This window comes from Chrysemys picta, chromosome 4 (genome assembly GCF_011386835.1).
Source record: "Chrysemys picta bellii isolate R12L10 chromosome 4, ASM1138683v2, whole genome shotgun sequence".
NCBI classification, from domain to species: domain Eukaryota; kingdom Metazoa; phylum Chordata; order Testudines; family Emydidae; genus Chrysemys; species Chrysemys picta.
The window spans coordinates 106,354,982-106,378,439 of record NC_088794.1 but is presented as its reverse complement, the minus strand read 5'-3'; the positions used below and the strand labels follow the sequence as shown (position 1 = coordinate 106,378,439).

The 23,458-nt window shown below is 40.6% G+C and overlaps 2 protein-coding genes across 33 annotated transcripts in view; one reads left to right on the top strand and one right to left on the bottom strand.

Annotated features, from left to right (window-relative positions):
- Positions 1-2,861, top strand: part of HECTD1 (HECT domain E3 ubiquitin protein ligase 1) — a 109,586-nt gene extending 106,725 nt beyond the window's left edge. For 16 of the 22 annotated variants that reach the window (XR_010601068.1, XM_065595406.1, XM_065595409.1 and 13 more), the window contains 2 exons: positions 847-991; positions 1,866-2,861. Coding sequence is in view for 19 of the 22 variants with exons in the window: in XM_065595406.1 (XP_065451478.1) it covers positions 847-991; positions 1,866-2,003 (283 nt within the window). In the remaining 3 variants the exon portion in view is untranslated. The remainder of the gene's footprint in view (positions 1-846; positions 992-1,865) is intronic. The other 6 variants (XR_010601070.1, XR_010601069.1, XM_065595416.1 and 3 more) reach the window with 1 other exon arrangement.
- Positions 2,862-4,764: 1,903 nt separating this feature from the next.
- The window catches only part of AP4S1 (adaptor related protein complex 4 subunit sigma 1), a 41,931-nt gene continuing 23,237 nt past the window's right edge, over positions 4,765-23,458 (bottom strand). For 4 of the 11 annotated variants that reach the window (XM_065595428.1, XM_065595430.1, XM_065595429.1 and 1 more), the window contains 4 exons: positions 22,842-22,928; positions 21,094-21,162; positions 17,366-17,485; positions 5,624-5,990 (listed from right to left, as the gene is read on the bottom strand). In XM_065595428.1, coding sequence (XP_065451500.1) covers positions 5,862-5,990; positions 17,366-17,485; positions 21,094-21,162; positions 22,842-22,928 — 405 coding nt within the window. In that variant the 3' untranslated portion in view covers positions 5,624-5,861. Of the gene's footprint in view, positions 5,991-17,335; positions 17,486-21,093; positions 21,163-22,841; positions 22,929-23,458 lie in introns of all 11 variants that reach the window. The other 7 variants (XM_042857468.2, XM_042857467.2, XM_042857466.2 and 4 more) reach the window with 5 other exon arrangements.

Genomic DNA, 23,458 nt, shown 5'->3' with positions numbered 1-23,458 from the left:
AGGAAGGCTGTTAGAAAGAACCCGTGCAGTTTTGTGAGCTCCCACCGTTGGTTTTGGAGCAGTAGAATACAAATTAATTTTTCTTAGGTGTATTGGTGTTATAGTACTGAAGATGCTGTGTAGCAGGGGTCTTCTGTGTACCCATTCTGTTTGCAAGTATGAGCATATGCTGGCTGATGCACTGCTAATGCATTGTCAGAGTGCAGTTAATTAACTCTATCATTGATATACAGGAGGTGGGAGTGTCTCTTTATTTGTAGGGAACCAGGGTTTAAAACAGTGGTGTCTGTAGGGAAAGCATGGGGGAGAAATTTTAGGCTGAGGCTTATGTTTTAATAGTTGTTTGAGTTACCAATTAAGTGAAAACACAGGAAGTGGGTATGTTTGAATACTGAAGGTTGAATTCTCAGTTACACAAATGCCCCTTTGCACCACTCTGGTGGTGTGAAATGATTTTAAAGGGCCCTTCGTGTAACTGAGACGAGGCCCAGTATGTGTGGATTCTGTTAAGAGCAGGCTTGGAACTCTACTAGCTACCAATTCACACACAAGGAATAAATGGAGATCTGTTAATTCCATCTCCAGTAGTAACATGGGGAGTTGATATGTCCCTCTGTAGGTTTTGCCATGTAACATCTGGCAAAGAAATTTTTAAAAATATAATTTTCATCTTTTTCTTTCGTATAAATGCTATCTTCTTAATTCAGTATGAATATTTTAAACAAATAGTTGCCCTTTAAGTTTGTGTAAAGACGTTGGTTTTAATGTCTCAAGTTACAAAATTCTCTTTCCTTCATCACAAACATTTTGTTGATGTTCATATATTTTTAATTTTTTTTTTTTTAGTCCTGGATTCCTTCGATTTGTGAGAGTTTTGTGTGGTATGTCTTCGGATGAAAGAAAAGCATTTCTCCAGTTCACTACTGGCTGTTCAACACTCCCACCAGGAGGACTGGCTAACCTACACCCCCGGCTCACTGTTGTGCGCAAGGTATAGGCTCTTCAGGGTACCTCTCAACTTTAAGCTTTTTGCTTACCAAAAAACTACATCTGCCACATAAATAAATGTTAACCTTACATCAACACTCACTATTTTCTGTTAGCCTTTCAATGCCAAACTCCACTCCAGCTCTTCTCTGACTTTGTACTCTCATATATCTTCTCATAAAAAGGAATTAAGGAAATGTGTATGTAAACTAATTACACTTCAATCTCTCCTAACCTTTTTCTGATTGATACACCCATCCTTTGGCATCTCACTGTTTTATGTAGGAAGTAGAGCTGGGTGGGAAGCAGTTTTCCCGTCTTGTGAAAATTTTCAGAGATTTCAAATATTTTCCCTTTTTACATTGGGGCAAAACTGAAACCTTTTGAAATTTTTCATCAGAATTGAGAGAGAGACCGAGCGTGCGCACCATCCCAGAACATCCAGTAGCCCAGAGGGTGAGGAAATCACCCGATATGTGGGACACTCAGGTTCAAGTCCTTGCTCTTGCCGGATTTAAAGTAGGAACTTGAACCTGGATTTCCCACATCCCAGATGTGTACTCTAATCATTGGGCTATTTGGTATTCTGGGGTGGGTTCCTCTCTCTCTCTGGGTTTGACTACACATTTCTGGACCCGGGAAACCTTTCCGAAGAGAGTTACACTGAAATGGATACGTTTCTGCAAAAAGTTTCAATTGTGGCAATTTGGAATTTGCCAAAAACAGCAGAAATCTGTGAAAAAATTCCCAGCCAACTCTAGCATGAAGTAGATTGTAAATTCAACAGAGGAGAAAGGACTTATGTATTTTTATCATATATGTATAATACAATAAACTATAGCAGTACATAAATAATATTCATCCTTCCCTATTCTCAGGTTGATGCTACAGATGCAAGTTATCCATCTGTGAATACCTGTGTGCATTACCTTAAATTGCCTGAGTATTCCTCTGAGGAGATTATGAGGGAGCGCCTGCTAGCTGCTACTATGGAAAAAGGCTTTCATCTCAATTGAATTGCTCTGTGCAACATGGGACATGAGAAACTGTCTATGATATTAGTGAAGCCTCTTGTGTTTGTGTGCAGAAAATATGATCTCCACGCTGTGCTCTGATGAGACTTACCTTTTTTCCACCTGTGAGGCTTTAGGAATACGTGGAAAAAGTTTGTTAGCTGCTAATGACAAAACAAATCCCTGTAACTACACAGCCAGCAAGTAAATGGCACAGAACACTGTGTGATGCTTCAAGGGCTTGCACGACTGGAAATTAAGATGGTTCTCTTTGACTGTTCCAAAGAGCAGATTTTCAGTGTTCACCGACATCAATTTCTAAGTGTATTTGTGTAAAGTTTGTCATTTAATACCTTGTACACTACAGTTGCCATCACTGATCCCTGTTTTGCTGGCTTTAAACTAACTGGTCAAAAACTTGCTTCCTTAAATCTTAGAGTTAATGGGCATCACAAGCTTTTTCTTTCTTTCTTTTTAATGGTGCCTGCACTATTGGAGTATTCTAGTGTTGTTTTTTCTTTTTCTTTTTTTTTTTTTGGGGGGGGGGGTGTTTGTTTTTTGCATATAATCATGCACAATTTTTTTTTTCCTTTCAACTGGGAATATATTTTGATTTCTTAAATGCCCTGCTATAAAGATCAAATCCTTAAGTGTGTTAGTGCAGCTCAACAATAAAGCTATTAAAAAACAAAACAAAACACTGGTTCCTGGTGCAAGGCACACTTAAAGCAAGTTTTACTTTTGGTTGTACTTTCCTTGTATATTATAAACATTTATTTAACTTGTTGCAGTTTGAAATTTAAAAAAATTTCCAATGTGTATGCTCAACAATAATCATTAAAATGTTTGCAGCGTACAAAAGTGTCTCCTCTGACTATTTCTCTCATACTCCTCAAATATGAGTACATAGACTAGATATCTTTATTTTGAATTGGTCAAATGTAAGTGTTCTGAAAGCATTAACTTTTGAAGAAATTTGGCTTATTTTTCTAAGTTTAAGAAAAATAGAAATTGGGGTATAAGAGCAAATAAGTGACCTGTTCATTAGCTTGTCTGTTGGCTAAGCCAGGGCATTCAGAGTTTTGCAGTGTAGCTTTCTGAGAACTAGCTTGGCAGATACCGAAGACACTGTGCAGCACTACGCTGTTTTTCAGACATGATATGAACGATACGATACTAAGTTGCATATTTCATCAGAGTGAATGACTGTACCCCACAACATGCAATTGATTAAAGTTTTTTGAGGGAGCAATGGCTGTCTTGATTGAACCATGTATTATAATTTTTTTTGTGGTGGTCAGTGACTGCTTATAAAGATGAAGTAAATAAGATGTTACTACACTTTTACCAGAAGTGTCTTGAAACAATCAATAGCTTATAACAAAAATGCATATTTCTCAGTCCCCTCCATGTAGCAGATGTTTCCCATCTCCAGGACAACTGCAGACAGACCAGATCTGTGCTCCGAGCCTGGGCTTGGGATTGCCTTTCAAAAAGAACCCCCCCCCGAATTCTAGGCCTCCAACCAGCACACATGCAGACTCTAGGACTCCCTTTTGGAGAAGAGCTTTCACAGGATTTTTAAGAGGTTTTTTTGTTTTTGTTTTTACTGTTTCCTCGTTGGTTTAGAGGGCTTTTTCCTCAAAATTAACGAGGAGACTAACACATTTATTACCAAGTGTGAGGTCAGTCTAATGAGACATTCATTTAACAGCAGGATACCAATGGAGGAAAAATAACTTTTGAAGTGGTAATGAGAGTGGCCCATTTCAGACAGTTCACAAGAAGGTGTGAGTAACAGTAGGGGGAAATTAGTATTGGGGAAATTAGGTTTAGTTTTTGTAATGAGCCAACCACTTCCAGTCTTTATTCAGACCTAATCTGATGGTGTCCAGTTTGCAAATTAATTCCAGTTCTGCAGTCAGGTCCAAGACAATTTTTTTAAGGAGGGTTTGAAGAACAACCCCTCTCCTTCCCCCTCCTTTCCTCTCAGAAATGGCAGCCAGACAGCAGACCACAGACCACAGGAACCCAGCTCCCAGCTGGCGTGTGGGCAACTTCCATGCCAAGATGGTTGAGCAGGCCCCACTGGTGTACTGAGGCAGTTCAGCAGGCCTCCTGGAAGCTCCTTTCACCAAGTCCAGGGCAAAAATCAGTGGCATGGAGACAGGAGTAAGTAAGTTAGGGTCAGACTGCCTGACAGAGACGGTGCTAGAATGAAAATTTTATGCAGCTGATTGTACTTTTACCATAACTAAATGGATGTCTGGTGTAAGAACCAATGGGACCTACCTTAACTATGATAGTCTAAAAGGAAATTAAGATGGATAGTTTAAATATGGAGGTTTTCACCTCTCAATACCAGTCTGAACCTAGTTTACAGTAGCAGGTGATTAGAAAATGAAAGTAATTACCAATTGAGTTCTTTAGTGACTTTTGTGAAAGATGACAGACAGTTGTCCATGTCACAGTATTTCACTTAAAGACCAGTCATTGAGCCCTCTTCTACTGCTCCTAAAGATTTTTAGATTAGTTTGGGTACATTTGGTCGGTATTAGGAAACTTACAGATCTGAGGCACCTCTTCTGTAGATTTTACTCAAGACTTGGACAAGCAGTGAATGAATATATGGCGAAAAACACCTAATGGTATGCTGAGGGTTGGGGGAAGAAAAGCTGTGGTGATTGTGATCCCATTACTAACAATTTTGTGGGCTCCCCCAGCTGGCAGTTGTGAAAGAATACGGATATTACAAACAAGAAACTGATGTGAAAAGGAGAACCTTTATTTTCAAGTTTATAAGCAAAATACTAAAACATTACACTAAGAAAATTAAACTACTAAAGTAGCAACTTCCTTTTGAGTATGATAAAGAACAATTAACCTTTTATTAACATAAAAGAATTAAGTGTCCAAATCGTTTAGTTACAATTTCCATAGTATACAGTAACCTTTATTACAGCCATCACTGTAGTATTTGAGTGAACACAAACTTTACACTCGGTTCTATACAAAAGCATATAGGATAAACCTGTCCTTGTGAAGACTGGACCTAGTAGAAGATTGGTTATATCGGTACAGAAGTTAAAGAGCTTAAGATACATACTTATGAAAACAGATTTGAATGATAATATGGTATAAAGTATTAAAGCAAGAACTGAAACAACTTGGAATTATACTAATATTTTCTAACTCATCTTCTCCATCCCTATAGCCCTTTAATTTTTTTTTTTTTTTGAATGAATGAGGTGAGGCCTGGTTCATACCTAAAACTTAGGTTGCCCTAGCTACATCACTCAGGGCTGTGAAAAATATCATACCCTGTGCAATATAGTTGTCTAAACTTCAGTGTAGACACAACTCGGTCCCACCTCTCAAGTAGGTGGATTTACTACTGCAGCTGAAAAACCCTTTCCGTTGCTGTAGTAAATGTCTACAGTACAACAGCGTAGCTACATTACAAGCGCTACAGCAGCACAGCTGTAATGTATAGCCACAGACATACAAGGCTTCATGAATATTTTTCCCGTAACAGAATTACAAATACTAAAACAAAATGGTTACTTTTTAGAAAGACAAGTGCTGTGTCAACTGACATTTGCCTCTTTGAAAAAGTTCCTGTAGGTCCCTCCCCCTCCCAATTTTTACCTTTACATTGACATGGCATATTTTGTTCAGGGGTTGGAAGAGAAAGAAAGAGGGGAATATGCATTAGATTTCTTTGCTTCAATATGTTCCAGCAAGCTGAAAATACTGCAAGATTTCACCTTAGGAAGTCTCAGAAAATAGCTGTAGAGATGTTGTGGGGTTTTCAGAATACGTTCCTTTGTAAAATACGTTCCTCAGTAGGTTTGTTTCTTTCTAACTTTCTGCCATTTTGTCAAGAACAAATAGAGGTGCAAGAATTCTATTCTTGTTGGTTTCCACGATGCAGCCATTTAACACCATTTCATCCAAAATTATGTGCACTCTATCCAAGTTGAACATTATCTAGGAACATTTCAAGTTAAGTAATTTTTATTTACAAGTATTGAACAGTGAAGACTCATTCAGAGGAAAATCTTACCTGCCTTTGTCTTAAGCATTTCATGTTCTCAACCCTCTTCTCTGATTAAAACTTACAAGTGTGGGTATTTGTAAATTTGCACCTTGAGATTAGGTTAAATTTATTTTAGTAGCAATAATACCCATGTCAGACGTAATGTTTTTCACCTTTTTATTGTGTTAGTCACATGTCGAAGTGTCAGTGGGAAGGGATAACTGCAGTTGTCTCTCTGTATTAGAGAAGATGAGGGACTGACAGCGTAACTTAATTTAAACAATTACTATCTGGACAAAGTTTTTAGTATAGGCTTGTCTGAGTTCACTGCCAGTTGATGGATTTTACGGAAAGAATAGTTTCTGCTTACCATAGATGCAAAATGCAATCAGTAAGATACTACAAACATGAATGTGACTATGAATAATGCTAAGTATATGTCTACATTGCACCTGGGAGAGTGCCTCCCAGCTAGTGCAGACAGACACACTAGCTGTTCTTGAGTTAGCATAGCGGTTGCAGTGTGGATGTTGCAGTATGGGTGGCGGCCCAGGCTAGCCATCTGAATACATAAACATGGCTAGTTTGTGTGCTAGTAGAACTAGCGCAGGAGGGCTGCCCGGGCTGGGAGGCATGCTCTCAGCTGCAGTGGAGATAGACCCTAAAAGCACATGTACACTGCATTTCCGTTAAACAAGATAATTCTTAGTCTGTTCACGTCTGACTGACACCAGCATTTTCAAGGCTGACCATTTTGGTTTTTTTTTCCCCTCTCCCTAACATCACTTATTTGGTGTAATGGAAAAATCAAGTTTCAAAGTTGTCTAGTTTTATAAGCTAATATGCTATTAGTCTATTGTAATTTACACAGAGGATAGCTAAGAGTGATTTCATTAATTTACACTCCTTTGTTAAGGAGTAGAATTTAATAAAGGTTTCATTTTTAAAATGATTTGAAATGTACTTAGCGCCTTCAAGATGTGCCTAGTGAAATGAGGCAGCTGAAAGGCAAAAATCTGAAGCTATACAAATGTGTGTCCTTTTGCGCTATATGAAACTCCTCCATTAACGTATCTTAACTGCTTTGGCCTTGGCAAATAAATGACAAGTTTTATACCAGCAAAAATATGTTCTATACACACTAGTATTCATTGAACAAATGTGATGTGGGAAAAGGGGCTAAGTAAAACATGTCCTGGTTTTCCTATTTATCTCTATTCTATTAAATAGAAATTGACATAAAAAACGACTAGGTATCATGGCTGTCTCCCTGATTCAGTACAATCTACAGGGGAAGAAGTTAAACCTCTCTTCTGCCTTGTCCCCACCTGTTGCTGCTTTTCAGTCTTTCCCTCTGCTCTACAGATCAATCACAGTTTCAGCTTCACTCCTTGTAGTTCTTGGCTGTATGTTGGGGATTCTGTTTATTGCAGTGGAGCCAGAAAGAAACTTCACGTTCCAATTTGCAAACACATCTTTCAACAGTTTGGGGATGGTGGGGTTTGTTTGTTTGGTTTTTTGCACCTTCACTACTGCCTCCCGGAACTTGCTTGCCACGAATGTTATTTGATAGTATGGCATGAGCTCAGAAAGACAGATGGTCAGATTTTGTTCTATTACTCTGCATTCACACTAGTGGAACTCCACTGTCAGAGTACTCGTTCAGGCCCAAGTTTTCGAAGCTACTTAGGGTATGCCTATACTAAAAATGCTACAGCAGCACAGCTGTAGTGCTTCAGTGTAGATACTCGACAGTGATTGGAGGAATTCTGCTGCCGCTGAAGTTAATTCACCTCCCCTAGAGGCAGTAGCGAGGGCGATGGAAGAATTCTTCTGTCTACCTGGCACTGCTTACACTGGGGATTAGATTGGCATAGTGACGTCTCTCAGGGGTGTGAATTTTTCACACCCCCATAGCTATGCCTATGTCCAGTGTGGACCAGGAGAGCATGGATCAGCATTCACGTCACACTCCCCGTCAGTACCAGTTCCACACCGGGGAAGCTAATGATCCAAGCAGACAAAATTTGGTGATGAATCCTGGTCATGTGCCACCTGAGGCACGTTGCGCATATGCTAAGAAATCTAGACCAGCCCTAAGTAACTTAGGTCTTGCAGTGTGAGTGGAGCAATGCTTACACATCTTTAAAATCTGGGCCTCTGCATTTAATTTAGCCTATGCAGCTTGCAGGCTACAGGTGTTGTAGTTGGCTCTTCATATTATACTTTTCAAACACATCTCACTATCTTGCAAGGAATATTTTAGTGTGGAAACAGTTACAGCATGAGTACAATAATTTGACAATTTATGGAAAATAGAATTAGCCATTAAGTTCCCATTCACCATCACTACTGTGATGCAATGCTGTACGTGTAGGAAGGAGGGCCTGTTAAATTCAGATATTAATCTACAGAGCTTTCATGAATAGTCCTAAAATGCCACTACAAGCTTTTTTAATTTTAGCTTTGTACCAAAGCCAGGCCATTTACGCTGTCTGATAGAACTCTCATGAGAAAAGCCCATCCAATCTTTCTAAAATAGCAAGACCCATACACACAGATCCTAGATCCTAAAATTTAATGGGGAAAAATATCCCAAGTGAAACCAGGTACAGGAAGGAGAACTCTCACTCTCTAGACCAGTTTCCCTGGATTACCCTCCCTGAAAAAGAGTGAGATCAGTGATGAATTTCTGAAAGTGTTTGTATATCACCTGAGAGAATTACCCATCCGTTTCCCAAACCCCAGGTGCCTTGTAGCAGTTCACTCGCAGATAGCATATCATTAAAGAAGAATGCCACTTTTAAGTTTCAGGAGCATTTCAGCTTGTTTCAAAATTAATGGCATTGACTTTCCCTTTTAAGTTATCATTTTTAAAAACCTAAAACATACTTAATGGCTAGAGGCTCATTTTTGTTACAGGGAGTGAAATGGTGTCACATCTTTCCACCTGTAACATGCTAGCCCCTCCCTGGCAACATTCCACAGCTACTCAGCCCTCATTCCGACAGCAGCTATCTCACCTGTAGCCTGAATTTGGCTAGCAGTTACCATTCCAGAGAGATTGCACACCTTGATTCTGGTAAGTCTCCAACCTTCCTTTGCAATTCTCCCCACCTCCTTTTCTCAGGCTGCTCTTGGCAAACATTCAGCTTTAGACAATGAGCAATCTTGGCTCATTTCTCCTTTCCTGCAAGTCTCACAATGCCGGTTCTCTGCTGTTACATCCTTCTGTGTACACACTTAGACATTTCATTCTGATTATACCCAAGCCACTGTGGGGACATCTGTCCATCATCTTCCTAGTTCTTCTACACCAGCTGCCCCCCTCCTGCTTGGCAAGAAACCCACACCACAGGGTGTAAAGCATTCAACTTGTGGATGAATCGTGTGTGGAGAGTAGAAGAACGTAAATCTACCAGATCAACTAGTGTGGGGAAAGGCTGGGCAAGGTGTGTACTTTGACATCTAAATCCAGCTTAGGCTTCACTAAAGGGCCACTTCCAGTGAGGTTCCTGCTCTATTGCACATAAAGGTCTGTGTAAAAGCCACGTATTAGTAAGACTACAGCTATGCATTCAAAGACTCAAAAAAACCTGAGGGGAAGGGGAAATTTTGAACATATAAATAAAGCTCTCTGATTTCAATGGAAGTCAGGAGCCTAAATACCTTTGGGGATCTGGGCCATAATGTGCTGATCTGAAACACTCATAATAAATGATAGGTCGGTATATGTGCTGAGCTCCATGTACCCTAGCCTGCAGGGGTGGTGAGTTGTATGGGCCCGTGGTTCCTGGCTTCCAGCAAATTCAGGGCCCTGGGGGCCCGGTTCCACCAACGCCTGTCACCCCCGCACGGCTCCCCCAGAGTGTCCCTCAGCCCTACCTGCTGCCTCGGCTTGCCCCCTCCCCCGAGCGTCGCTGCCTGCCCTGGGCAGCGGATGGCTGCGCTCCCTCACTGGTTGCTGCTGGCAACAAGGGAGTGGCACTGGGGGCAGGCTCAGGAAGCTGCTGCGCCTGCCAGGGGAGGAGGTGCAGGGCAGCCCCCCTTCCCGTGGCAAGTGACTCTAAGTGGGGGGTGCTTATCCTGGCTGGACCTCCTGAGCAGCAGCTTGGGGGGTCTTGGGTGAGTGTTGTGCTGGGGAGGGCTCCCCTGGAGCTCACTGCTGCCGGCAAGGAGAGGGCTGAGGGGAGTTCTCCTCTTTGGCCCAGCCCTGGGGCAGCCTGCCTCCTGCAACCCAAATTCCTCATCCCTGGCCCAGCCCCGTACCCCCACCCTCTGTCCCAGCCCAAAGCCTGCACCCAGCACCCCAACTCCCCCCACAACCCTCCTGCACCCCGTCCCAGCCCAGAGCCCGCAACCAGCACCTAAACTCCCCCAGAAATCCCACACCCCTCCCGTACCCAGAGCCTGCCCCCCAAGCTCCCTCCCACAGCCTTAGGCAGGGGTATGTGTGTGTAGGGGGGAGGGGTTGGGACTTGGACCTGTTCTGGGCACCACCAAAAATTATACAAATTTGCTGTCCCTGCTAAGCCTGCATGTTGAAGAAAAGGCCATTCCAAGTATGTAGATACATATTCAGGTTGGTCTCTAGGGGCTATGCAGGGTGTGACTTGGAGACCTGCCCCTACAGAGGAACTACTATCTTCCTTTCTTCTTCGTGTACCTGGCATACGCCCTATTAGTAAAACTGCACATAAATTAATCCCTTGTAAAAGTTACCTTGCAATAGTGGCACTTTCTAATCCTATTCATGAGTACTTATGGCACACATACTAAAATGAGGTAAGTACAATAAGTTATCTTGCTTTCCCTCTGCCCCCCTATCACTTTACCATGCAGCAACAGTGAAATAAGCAGATATGCTTGCCATCTGGCTTTGAACTCTGGCGCTAGGGTGACCAGATGTCCCGATTTTATAGGGACAGTCCCGATTTTTGGGTCTTTTTCTTGTATAGGTTTCTATTACCCCCCCACACACACACACCACCTGTCCCGATTTTTCACACTTGCTGTCTGGTCACCCTATCTGGCGCATCAAGATGCGGGTGCAAATGTACATATCAAAGAGAATATTTTCTCCTTCACAAGGTGGCACCATTTAAAGTATCGGAGGGTTTTCTCTGATTTGAAGGTAGGGGAATGGGTACATGTGGTCTAAATTGTCAATGAGGAGGAGCCAGCACCTTATGAGCAACCAGCTCTCCCAGGAACACTAGCAAGTGATCTGCAGACCACAGCTTGAGTGCTTAGGCGATAGACAATTTGCCTTTAAGTAACTGATGTACAACATAAATTTCCTTCATGGCCATTCATTTTCAACCACAGGTTAGATTCACAAGGGGGACTGAAGCACCTAATTGCTACTTTAGGTGCTTAAGTCTAACATTTAGGCACCACTGACACTCTCAACCCCCCAAATTCAAGTCCCTGCCCTATATCAGGCAGAGTGGGAATTTGATCCCTGGTCTCCACATCCTGGGTGAGTGCCCTAAATCACTGGGCTAAAGGTGGTTGTTGGTGGGGAGGGAGACTCCTGCTCCTCAGCTTTTCTTGACAAAGTGCTGACCTGACCTAAGCACCTAACTCCAGGAGAGGGTTCCTGGCTCTGAATCCCAAGTGGAGGGAGGTGCCTCCTTCCAGCCCATACTTCCGTACCTATGCCCAGCTCCACAGGCTCCGAACTTACACTGATTTCAAAAGAAGTTAGGTGCCTAATCACCTCTGTGAATCTGGCCTCTAACTCCTTTTGAGTGGCCCCACCATACCACATTTCCTACTGGCTAGCTTAGGTATCTCCCTGCTCAATGTGTTGGCTTTTGTGGATCCCATTCTTAGGTGCTTAACTCCCCAGGCATTGTGCAGGGAGTCTGGTCACCTAACTCAGGATTGCAAATTCCATTAGGCGCCAAGGTACCTAAATGTTAAGACACTGAAGTGCCCAAGTCCTCCTGGTGAATCCCACCCCTTCAAACATCTCACTACTTGACTTTATCATTACTAATGATCACTCTTATTAAGTATCAGAGGGGTAGCCGTGTTAGTCTGAATCTGTAAAAAGCAACAGGACCCTCTGTCACTCTTATTAAGTAACTTCTGGACTACGTACTGGCACAGAAATTTCAGTCACTGACATTTCCGCCTCAGGAGGCTATCTTAAAATCTGCTATTAAGAAGGAGACTGACTGTACTTGTAAATTCCAGAACGTTTGTCTCATCCTGATGTTGGAGCACTAACTGTTGGCTCCTCCTCTGATCATACATTCTGGATGGAGGGTTGAAAACTGACTGATCACAGTCAAGGTGAAAGTCTGCTGGGAGAGCCTTTAGCTAGTTCAACACATATGGTCCTGGAGAGGGCTTCTCTCTTATTGTGATAATTATTTGAAATGAATCCTATTAGGTTTCCATTTTATCCAATTCTTTTACAGTGTAAATTGAAGTATATACTTATAAACATTGAGCCTAAACTATTCATTGAACCAACACTGTAACATTATAATTTTCCTCCTGATTACTTAAAATTGCCCAAACTTAAAGTTTGAAACTGCTACTTTAGTGGACATTAAAGTGTCTGACGGATTCACTTGGGAAATTCCCTATATCTATGTTTTTCAGTTGTCCAGAAATAAATAGTAGGCTAATCAGAATGGGACTCAATGATTTTCTTAACTCAGGAAATTGGTCTCCAGACTCTTGGTTCTCTGGGGATCCAGACAGAAACATAAACACCTGTTTTTTTTACAGGCTAATATCTGGTTCAGAATAAACCTTGTTTTGTCAATTTAAACAGTAGAAAACTAACTTTTCTTAATTTTAACAACTCCTACACATAACAGCATCTAGTCTACACAAAACTGCTGTGATAACACTTTCAATTGTCACTTTCTTAATCCTTGTAGTGACTCATCACAACCAGAAAGTGGCTCCTATGCCATCTAAACTGCAGCTGTTTAAGAGCTTAGTAAAATTTGACCCACTTAAGCTCTGGTTCTGTGTATAAAAAATCAGGGCTATTAAAACACTAAACAGAAACATTTCATTATTAATGGTATTAACACTGTTGTTCATTTAAATGGTCCATCAGCACATCTGGTAGAAGTTGTTTTAAAAATGTATTTAAAATACAGTTCTGAAAATATCATGATCTTTGCTTCATGTGGATTCTTAATTATGTGCAGAATAACTAATTCCGAGACTAAAAGTGGAAACTTGTCTCAACCATTATCTAGCCTCTTTACATATAAAAGCTGCTCTCAAAACAAATGGCTACTCAGAATTTAATAAAATAAAGTGGTTGTCTAAAATATCACCCTTTAATTGACTAGTGTCATCAGTTTTCATTGTTGCTATGTGCAATATGTTTAAAGCTGTGATCTTGCAACCACTTACTTACCCAAAACTTTAGGCACATGAGTAATCTCATGGAAATCAGTAATTGGGTTACTCGTGCTTAAAGTTAAACAGGCACACACATAAATGTTTTCAGGAATGTGGCCTTGGAGAATATATTAAAACATTAATTTGATGAAAAATGCTGGTAAAAATATGACTAAATATATGTTCATACAGCCTCTTACTTGTCTTATTTTAAATTTGATAGGAAAAGCTTGGATCCAGCCCTTTGCTTTTAATGAAAGTTACACTGACTTTTCCTGTTAAGTTTACATTATTAAAAATAACACTTTTGGGGCAGTAAACAATGTAAACCTTAGCATTAACTTGGAAGGTTCTTCTTCTTTCACATAGTTTTTTTGGACTAGAGTAAAGCATATATTGCTCCTTGTAGGAGAAACAGCAGGATTTTTCCATTCATTCCCTTACAGTAGTTGATTGGTTAACAGGCGGGAGGGTAGATTTGTGTGACACATACAGGCTTTTAGTTGGGACCAGGAATTAAGTTTTCTCTTGCAATATATTATCTCTACAGAGACTTGAAAACTGGAGTTATTGCTTGTGTTCAGACTGGAGGATAGTGGTTTCCTGTGGATTGTTGCACATCTTGGTATAGCTGGGATTGCTGTAACATCTTAGTTGGGTACTCTGAATAGTATTAGTATTTAATTGTGGTTTTGCTAATTTATTGGGAATTTTTTTGCACTTAGTTTGTGTTTTCTTGGCCCTTGACCCCTTTTCTCCAAGATTTAGAGTGGGTTTGAGAGCAGTTGGGGCTAAAAAACAGCAGGGTAAATGGGTATAGACAGGTTGTAGAATCTGGCTGCGATACAAAATGCATGCTTCCATCAAGGCCGATTTCCCTGGATGAAGGTTACATCTAAGGAACTGCAACTTGCCTCATTTCAGACTGGGGTAGTCTTTTGTAGGTTGTGGGGCTTTTGCAATAGTTAAGAATAATCACAAGTACTAAATTGGATTACTTAATTCTTTGCCCCAAATTTAAGTTGTTAAAACTGCAGCAAGAGATGTAAGATGCAAATAAAGTCCACATCTGTATGTTTCTTGGGGCCTGATGAGTGGCAGCAGCAGTCTTACCTTAGTGTGCTACTGTTCCCGTTGTTATATAAAATGGGCAGTCTGACAGCGTTAACATTGCGGATGGAAACTTCACTTTGCTTTTCCTGAATTTTTTTTTTAATTTGGTTTTAAATGTGTAACCTTAATGTACCTTTAATGTATGCTTTACATTTTAATATGATCATTTATCAGGATTTACTAATAATGTGCTTTTGCAATATAGGGTAATGGAGCTGGAGCACTTGGCACCTTAAGGCAGCCCCTGGAGTTCTACACTGCAGACTGGTGCTGCCCTCATCTTTCAGATGTAGCTATATATAGATTGCTTGGAGTTAGGGACTCAGTCAAACAATGTCTTCAATGGAAGGTGTGGGTACTTAGCACCTCACGGAAGGGAGAGCTCTCGGTGAATTATATATTTGGAATATGTGGTAAGCACCATTCTGATTATTTTTCTTTGCAATTTTAAAATATTTGTTGGAGCCTTTTATCTTCTGTTCTTATCTTGTTTTCAACATTAAGTAGACACGATCACTTTTAAAAACCAAATTCATGTGGATTTGTATACATCAGTGTTACCATAGAGGCAGGAAATCATCACAGGCTCTAGCCAGATGCCCCAGTGTACTAAAACATGATATATCTTGCATATGCGTTTGCTGCTACAGACATTCACATTGTATTTTTTCATCAGGTATTTTGAATGAAACTGGAGTCAGCTCAGGCTATTTGGCAACAGAAATGATTCGTTCCCAGGCCATGATGGTTAGTTTACATGCTACAAATAGCATTTTGATGGAATAGTTTGCACTGCAATAACACCTAAGGCACTTGTAGTCCAAATGTTACACTGTTCTCTGTCTATTTATCTGCTATTCAAACTGCTATCAAAAATAGATGCAAATCTGAATGGTTCACATCACCACCACTTATATAGGCACATGTTCACACTTCACTCAGCATACTGAGGAACTGGCTTTTAGTTTTTTCTCTACCCTCTAGCCCACAAAAGGTTCTTCCTTTCTCTAAATGAGACAGGAATTTTTTAGTTTGTAAGGAAAATGTTTTAAAATAAAACTGCTCTCCCTCCAAAAAGAGTGTACTGGTGTACTATAAGATTAAAGATAAGAGGCCTAATACATAAGTGGAGATACACCAGGCAAGAACTTGGCCCAATAGTTGTACTAGCAAGATTTGAGAATCTTTTCTTAAGTCAATATTATCAAATAAGATAATTTATATGCTCCCTAAATTCCATAAACTTTCAAATTTCCAGGCAAGTCTATTAGGTTGGTTTACAATTGGAAATTTGAACCATTGCTGAAAATGATTTTCTCATGGGGTCTCTCTGACAAAGAGGTGAATGGGTTTAAGGGCTAGCATAGGTTCTCAGCACACTGAAACAGTATTGAAAATCATCATTTTCAGTCTACACCAGAGTTCCCCTAAAGTGTGTAACCACACACCCTGTTGTCAAGTAATGCATGCAGCAGGTTGCCAGGTGTGCGTCTTTCAGCCACTAATTGTGTCAACAGTGTGTGTGTATGTGTATAAATCTGATTAATCTTATCCATGCATTAGTTAGAAAATTCCTCCTAGTGTGAAAATTCTGACAAAAGGCAATTAGGATTCACAGGGATGTCACCACCCTAAATGATTTCAAGTTCAAATTTGGATAAATACATGTACAAAATACAGCCATACTGGGGCATAAGTAGCCATTTGTATGTACAATTACCCAAATTGTACGCTTAGTCCCCCAACTCAGCAAAGAACTTACGCATGTAATTAAGTCCATCCCTCTTCAACTTAAATAAGCACATATTTAAGTACATACAAAAATGTAAGTGCACAATTGTCTGTGGACCTCAAGACTCCCATTATGAAAACAGGACCCCATAAGGCAGATATTTCATCCGCCACTCTTTGGTTTCAATTTGGGGGAACTCTCCTGGTTAATTTATGTTCCATGAATGCAACACAGACAGTGTACTATTTTTTTTTAATGCTACTAGATGGACAAGAGAGTTCCAGTGACATCTGTTCCCTATCTTATGTGTAGATGTACATGCTTTTAAGAAGTTATGGGGGGAAAGCTACATATGATGCCTTTTGCTGCATCAGTAAAGAAGTGTAAGAACAAATAGATGAAAAATAACAAAAATGTTTCTATATTTTAGCTATATATTACTCCTTGAATAAGGCATCGAAGTAACATTATTCTGAGTATTTGAGTGTAGGGTGGTTAAGTGTGTACAAAGACATTTCAATCATTGCTGCTGTCATGACCGATACCCAAGATTCCCCATCAAGGGCATACTCTTGTTCCCATTGATGGCAACAGCAAAACTCCCACTGACTTCCATAGAAGCAGGATTATAGTCCATGTTTAATCCTGTAATAATGGGAACCTTTTTCTACAGTGGCTGAAGGCACTACTGTGATGTTAACTTTCTTTGTTATTTTGTTAAGGTATTTAAATTTACAAAAAATGGTGAAACAAAAAAGCAAACTAAAAAATAACCCATCATCACACTTCTCTGTATCCAAACATGATTATACAGTTCTTCTTTGTAACTAAGCCCTCCATCTCATTTAACAAGTTACCTTCAGAAAAAAATTGCTCCACACCAGCATTGTCTTTATAGTGCTACTGAGATTTTAAATAGAAGGTTCCTCATTAGCAGCAGCCACTGCTGCCAGCCCCCAGGAGTGTGCTACTTACTCTAACTGCAGTATTCATTTGTTAAATCATAACATGGTACTGCTTTATCTTGAATGTCTGCCAAGTAGTACTACAAGGCAGTAAGAACAGGAATACAGAAAATGACAAATGGATTCATGATGATACTGGAAAGGATACATCTAATTCACTCTGGAAGAAAAAAGATAGGTGGGTATTAGTTTTAGTCAGATGATAATGTGAATTATCATTCACCTCCTGGTCATTAAGCATTACATACCACTTCTCCTTTGGATGAAAAAGGAAAGGCCTGTCAGAGCAAAGATATAAACTTCCAGGACAGCTTGATTTTCTGTGGTGGTTTGTGCAGGTCCATGCTCAGTTATATCATGCTCATTAATGTGGGATCTGAGTGCTTGTGATGTATTATCCTAGCCTCCATGACAAGTTAAGATTCTTCAGAATTTAATTTTATTGAAAAATTAAACTTCAAAGAATTATGGTTGCCAAGCAATAAAACTTTCTGAACATATGACACTATGCAGTGCTGTCTTACTGAGTCTTAAGAAAGACAGCCTGAGACAATAACTGAGCGTAGGGTTGTGGATGCAGCTGTGCTCCTGAGTCCCAGCAAAATGCTCTGTTCCAAGCATGGAGCTCTGCTGTGTCATCTGTTCCCTCCTTGTTTTCTCAGTGATTAAAATTCTGCCATAGAAGGGTGGAACTTCCCGGAAGAGAGATGAAGTTGCCACTGGGCTTCCTTATCCCTGGTTCAGGGTCCAATATTCTACCCTTGATTTTTATGCAAAAGTCCACTGACATAGTGAAAGGGTTGCTGTGGATTGAGGATATCATATGGCAGAAACTTATAGCTCTGGTTTATGGACCCTAAAGAAAACCATAATTCAGCCCACTCCACTGAACGAGTTCAACATCCCCATTTAAAAAGTTTTTGTATATCACAAAAATCAAACTTCGGGTGACTGATCAATTCAGTTTATACTTAAGATTTTTTTTTTAAAAAAAGGTCACTGGGCACCAAGAGACACAGATTCCAAACAGTGCGCCTGGATATATTTGTGTAGCTACCATCAAAATCAAGGGGAGTCCCAGAGTCAAATCCCATAGGTAGCTTTGAAAACCTGTTCCTGATTCTGTGAATGTTTTCTCTGGTACAGAAGCATAAGGTCTGATAGCTAAATTTAAGAATGGAAATTCCATGAGATAAAAATAGCACATGCAAGAATGTTTAAAACTCGCAAACCTAAAAATATAAAGATGACAAAATGTCCCTCTAGAGCAAGACAGATGTTCTTTTCTTTCCCACTGCTTTTTTCTTTGTTTTTCTCTTTGTGTTGTCATCATCAGAAATTAGAGTGCTGCTAGAATTATGTAAACAACGAGGAGTCTGTTGGCACCTTAAAGACTAACAGATTTATTTGGGCATAAGCTTTCGTGGGTAAAAAACCCACTTCTTCAGATCTAGAATTGGGTTTTTTACCCATGAAAGCTTATGGATGAAGTGGGGTTTTTACCCACGAAAGCTTATGCCCAAATAAATGTGTTAGTCTTTAAGGTGCTACTGGACTCGTCATTGTTTTTGTGGATACAGACTAACACAGCTACCCCTCTGATACTAGAATTATGTAAATACTCAACATTAATTTAGTACAGATTTATTCCCTTGGCTCTGTGGTTTCCACCAGAACCTCTGTCTGGAATTATAGGCCTCTTATTCAGTGGCCTGCTATTTATTCTATGTGTTATGTTATTAAAAAAAGAACTATGGTATGTGATTTCTCTAACCCACCCCTCTTTTTAGTTCTCCAAGTTTTAAAGCCCAACTGCTTTGAATAATGCAGGTTCTGTAGCATGATGCAAGCAGTAAATTGCTAATAATTATCAGCTTTTAGCCTATATACACGTACAAGAAATGGATGTGCAGCATCTGTTAAAGTTGGTAGATTCACAAGGTACTAGAGTATATTTGTGCTAAGGCAGACAGACTTTTACTATGTTAATACTGCCTCTACTTTCAGTCACAGCTGAAACCATTAAAACTTAGGAAAAAGCTGGCAGCAGCCTTAGAGCAATTAGACAAAGAAAATGCTAGTAAATTCTGCTACACATGAGAAATCAAATTCCACTCCTGGTACGAGTGCTAAGGTTGTGACTGCAATTATAGCAATTGTAGGAATGAGTTTCCAACCTCAATGCATTAGAGAACTGGGGCACACTGTAGTGGCCAATCTTCTATTAGCCTGAGCATGGTTAGTTGGGAATTTTACTCCTAACACCATTTGACCCATATTGTAAAGGTGATAGATTCAGGCAAGGTTATCTTATGAGTCAACAAATTTATACATGGAGTAGCTTTAAGATCAGCTCTCCCGGCCTAAGTCTGCTGTAGAAAATGTGTGCATTATTATTGGGAAATCAAAGTTATAAACCTGATCTTTAGTATGTACAGTTATCGATGGCACACCATGGAGTCGATGGACTCGAGAAGGAATTGCACCCACCCTTTTTTGCCAGAGGAAGGATAACTTTTAGGGTATGTCTACAATAAAAAAAAAAAATAATAATAACCTGTGTTAGCAGGTTAAAATAGCAGTGAAGACAAGGCAACTCAGCTTTTAACTCTATTTAGAAGCTCAAGTTCAAATCTATATGGCAGGCTGAACGTGAGCTTCAAAGCTGAGTTGCCATGTCTTTACTACCCTTAGCTAATCCATATTAAGAACACTTTTTTCCAGTGTAGACACACCCTTACGCAGAGCCTTTGAGCCACTTATGCTGGGGAAAGGGTAGGATATCCAACCAAATTAAAAAACCATGTTGAAACTGTTAAAATACATCTTTATCTAAATTTGTTTCTAACATGATTTGTCCATCCTGTGTGGACAGGACCAGTGTCAGAACTATGTAAAACAACATGTATTTTAGGGTACGTCTTCACTTACCGGAGGGTCCGGCGGCAGGCAATCGATGTTCTGGGATCGATTTATCGCGTCTGGTTAAGACGCGATAAATCGATCCGGGATCGATCCCGGAAGTGCTCGCCGTCGACGCCGGTACTCCAGCTCGCTGAGAGGAGTACGCGGCATCGACGGGGGAGCCTTCCTGCCGCGTCTGGATCGCGGTAAGTTCGGACTAAGGTACTTCGAATTCAGCTACGTTATTAACGTAGCTGAATTTGCGTACCTTAGTACGAAGTGGGGGCTTAGTGGGGACCAGGCCTTAGTCTATGATCACAGTGGGTGGCCAAACTGGAACCACATCAGAACTTGATTCCTAGACTCTGACTGTATCTATGCAATACCTTTTCTCTTAAAAATTCCCACTGCTGCATTGCTACCAATGGTAGCAATAGTGGGAATGCCAGTATAGATTGGCAATTGGTGTTTCAATCAGTGCTTTGTCCAACCCTGCTCTGAGTGGGAGGGTACATTAGTGCTTTCTTCACTTTTAGCACCATTGGAGCTTATCTGTGGGTGGCAATTTTAAGCAAAATAAATCTAATATAGAAAAGACCAGTTTAAAAGCTAGTGTAGATGGGGCCATTCAGAGTGGGATGCATGTAGATTCCTGAAGGACCATTTGGTGGATAAACATACAAAAAGACTGTTTCCTAGCACAAATATTTTTGCATTCATTGTCTAATAGTTGATAAGCCATATATACTTATATTATTGTATGTTACAAAATAAAGAACTTTGAAAAACTTCCTGATACTGCCTTGTTACAGTTGTCACAGTCACACCAAAACTCTTGTTTGCATTTTTATAAACAAGGATTCCCACCCCCTCTTTCATTTATGTTGTCTCCGAACAATCTGTCCACAAAGGCTTTCAAAGAAAGGAAATGTTTTGCAATGGATTCTATGTCTCACTCACCACTCTGCTGAAATATCTGTCCAAAACCTCCACAAAATTATGAATTAGTTCATATACAGCCATCTCATTCTGAAATATAATTTGAAAGCAAGTGAAATATTAAATGAATGGATAGAAGATATGCTATTCGTTCACATTTTATTTCAACGTGAGATGCATGCTTCTTTGAAATCAATTAGAAAATAATTAGTGAGTAGCACAAATAAGTATGCAAGCTTTGGCTCTCTTAGTAGTACCTGTAGAAATGTACACAGACCATTATTATGTACTATATCAAAGCCGAACAACCTGCTTAAGGCGTACGCCAGTCCAACTCTGTGGCTGACCTAGAAGAAGTCATTACAGCAATGAGCAGCCACTATCCTCCTTGGCATGTGGCCATGACTATGTTACAAGCTTTTGTATTCATTTTAAAGACCCAGTACTGCTGAAACAGTATGAATACTAATGTAGAGTGGGCTCAGGCATTGTCAGCATAATGTCATAAAATACCGAAGTGTAGACTCTTACAATAAAAAACAGTGCTAAATGCTCAAATCTGGTGTACATTAGCAATGACACCATTGCTAACACTGGTGGAACTGTAAAATGGGTACTAAACTTAGCAGTGTAGCCAGCAAAAGATCTGAGCCATCTCTTTCTCCTTGCTATCCCACTCAACAGTAAAATATAAGTATTTCCATTACTTCCACTGTGCACAATCACGTTGGTCTTCTCTGCCCTGGGAAACTTTTGCTAAAATTTACTATTGTTGTTCACACTGATTCAGCTCAACCAGTGGGAGGGCCTGTTTACAAAAAGAACCATCAGCTGCTGGTGTTTTAAGCGCTATGACATATTGGCCTGCACTGAGCTGGGTTAGGTGACATATCACCTAGAGTTCTGTCTATAGTAGTGCTACTTGGGGGAAAATTTTAGCAAAATAATCCTTGTGTAGACACACTCATTGTGAGAGTTTATAGGCCTGGCTACCAGAACTTCCTTGAGACCAGATTCCACATCTTGAATTGGCCAAAATTGCTCACAAGTGGCAAATGACCCCTGCTTTCCCCCCCCAAAAAAAGAGCTTCCCTGAGGGCCTGCATGAGCGTCCTGAGACCCCTGTCACTCCTGATACTGAGGAGCTGCTACCGCTACCCGGGGTGGTATATCCCAGGGAGACGGAGGATGATCCGTGGATGCATGTACACCTGAGGCGGAGAGTAGGAAACAGCCCAGGGAAACTACTGTTAGAGCCCTGGGCTGGGATGTGGTGGAGTTGGGTGGGCCTGTATCCCCTCTGCCACCTCCTTAGGCCAGGAGGCCTGTGCTCCTTGGACATCCTTGCTAGAGCCCCTTAGATGGTGGTTGGGGCTCCAGCTCTGCCTGACTGCAGGCCAGAGCCCTGACTGTTTACTGTCCTGCCCTGCTTGAAGGCTGGGCGTATGAACAACTATACCTCTGCCTGACTCCAGGCCAGAGCCCTGATTGTTTACTGCCCCACCCGGCTTGAGGGCTAGCTTATAACTTAGTATTGCTCTGTCCTGACCGCTGGCCAGAGCCCAGACTGTTTGTAGAACCTTCCCGCTTAAAGGCCAGGGCCCATTGAGTACCGCTAATTCCCTCTAGCAGACCAGACTGCGAGGAGGAATGGCCTCCCTCAGAGGCGGACGCGGAGGGACGGCCATGACCGCCTATGGAGGCATATTTAAAGATTAATTTATATCCACATTTCTTACATTTTTCACAGATTAAATGTAATCTCTTACCTCTGTTTCATTGATTCCAACCACTATGAAAAGGGCTGCATATTGTCGGTACACCAGCTTAAAATCCTTATATTCAATGAAAGAGCACTAGATAAAAATGCAAATGGTTAAATATTAACTGCCACATTAGACATAATTGGTTACTATACACAATGTGCTTATTAAATATACTGTTGTGTACACACATAGGGCCCCGTCTCTCATTTACAGAAGTTTCATGAGTGTAACTTGTTCACTTTAATGAAGTCACTCCTGCCTTACAATGGTGTAAAGGAGAGAAGAATCAGCTCCACAAAGTACGAAGGGCTTCTCAGTCTTCACCCCACAATCTCCCTCTGGAGGTAAAGGAAATTAATAAAATATTAAATTATTAGATAGGGCTTTTCATCTGTGGATCTCAAAGCACTTTACATCAAGGAGAGTTTTATTCACACTTTACAGATGAAAAATCTGAGCCACACAGAGGTAAAATGATTTGCTCAAGATTACACAGCAGATCAGTTGGGCATCCCTCTTCTCTTCCCTTACTTCTCCAAACAGAAACATTTTAGAAGACGACAGGGAGAAAATCATTGTCAGGTAGAATATTATATCTATGATATTGATAGATAGATGAT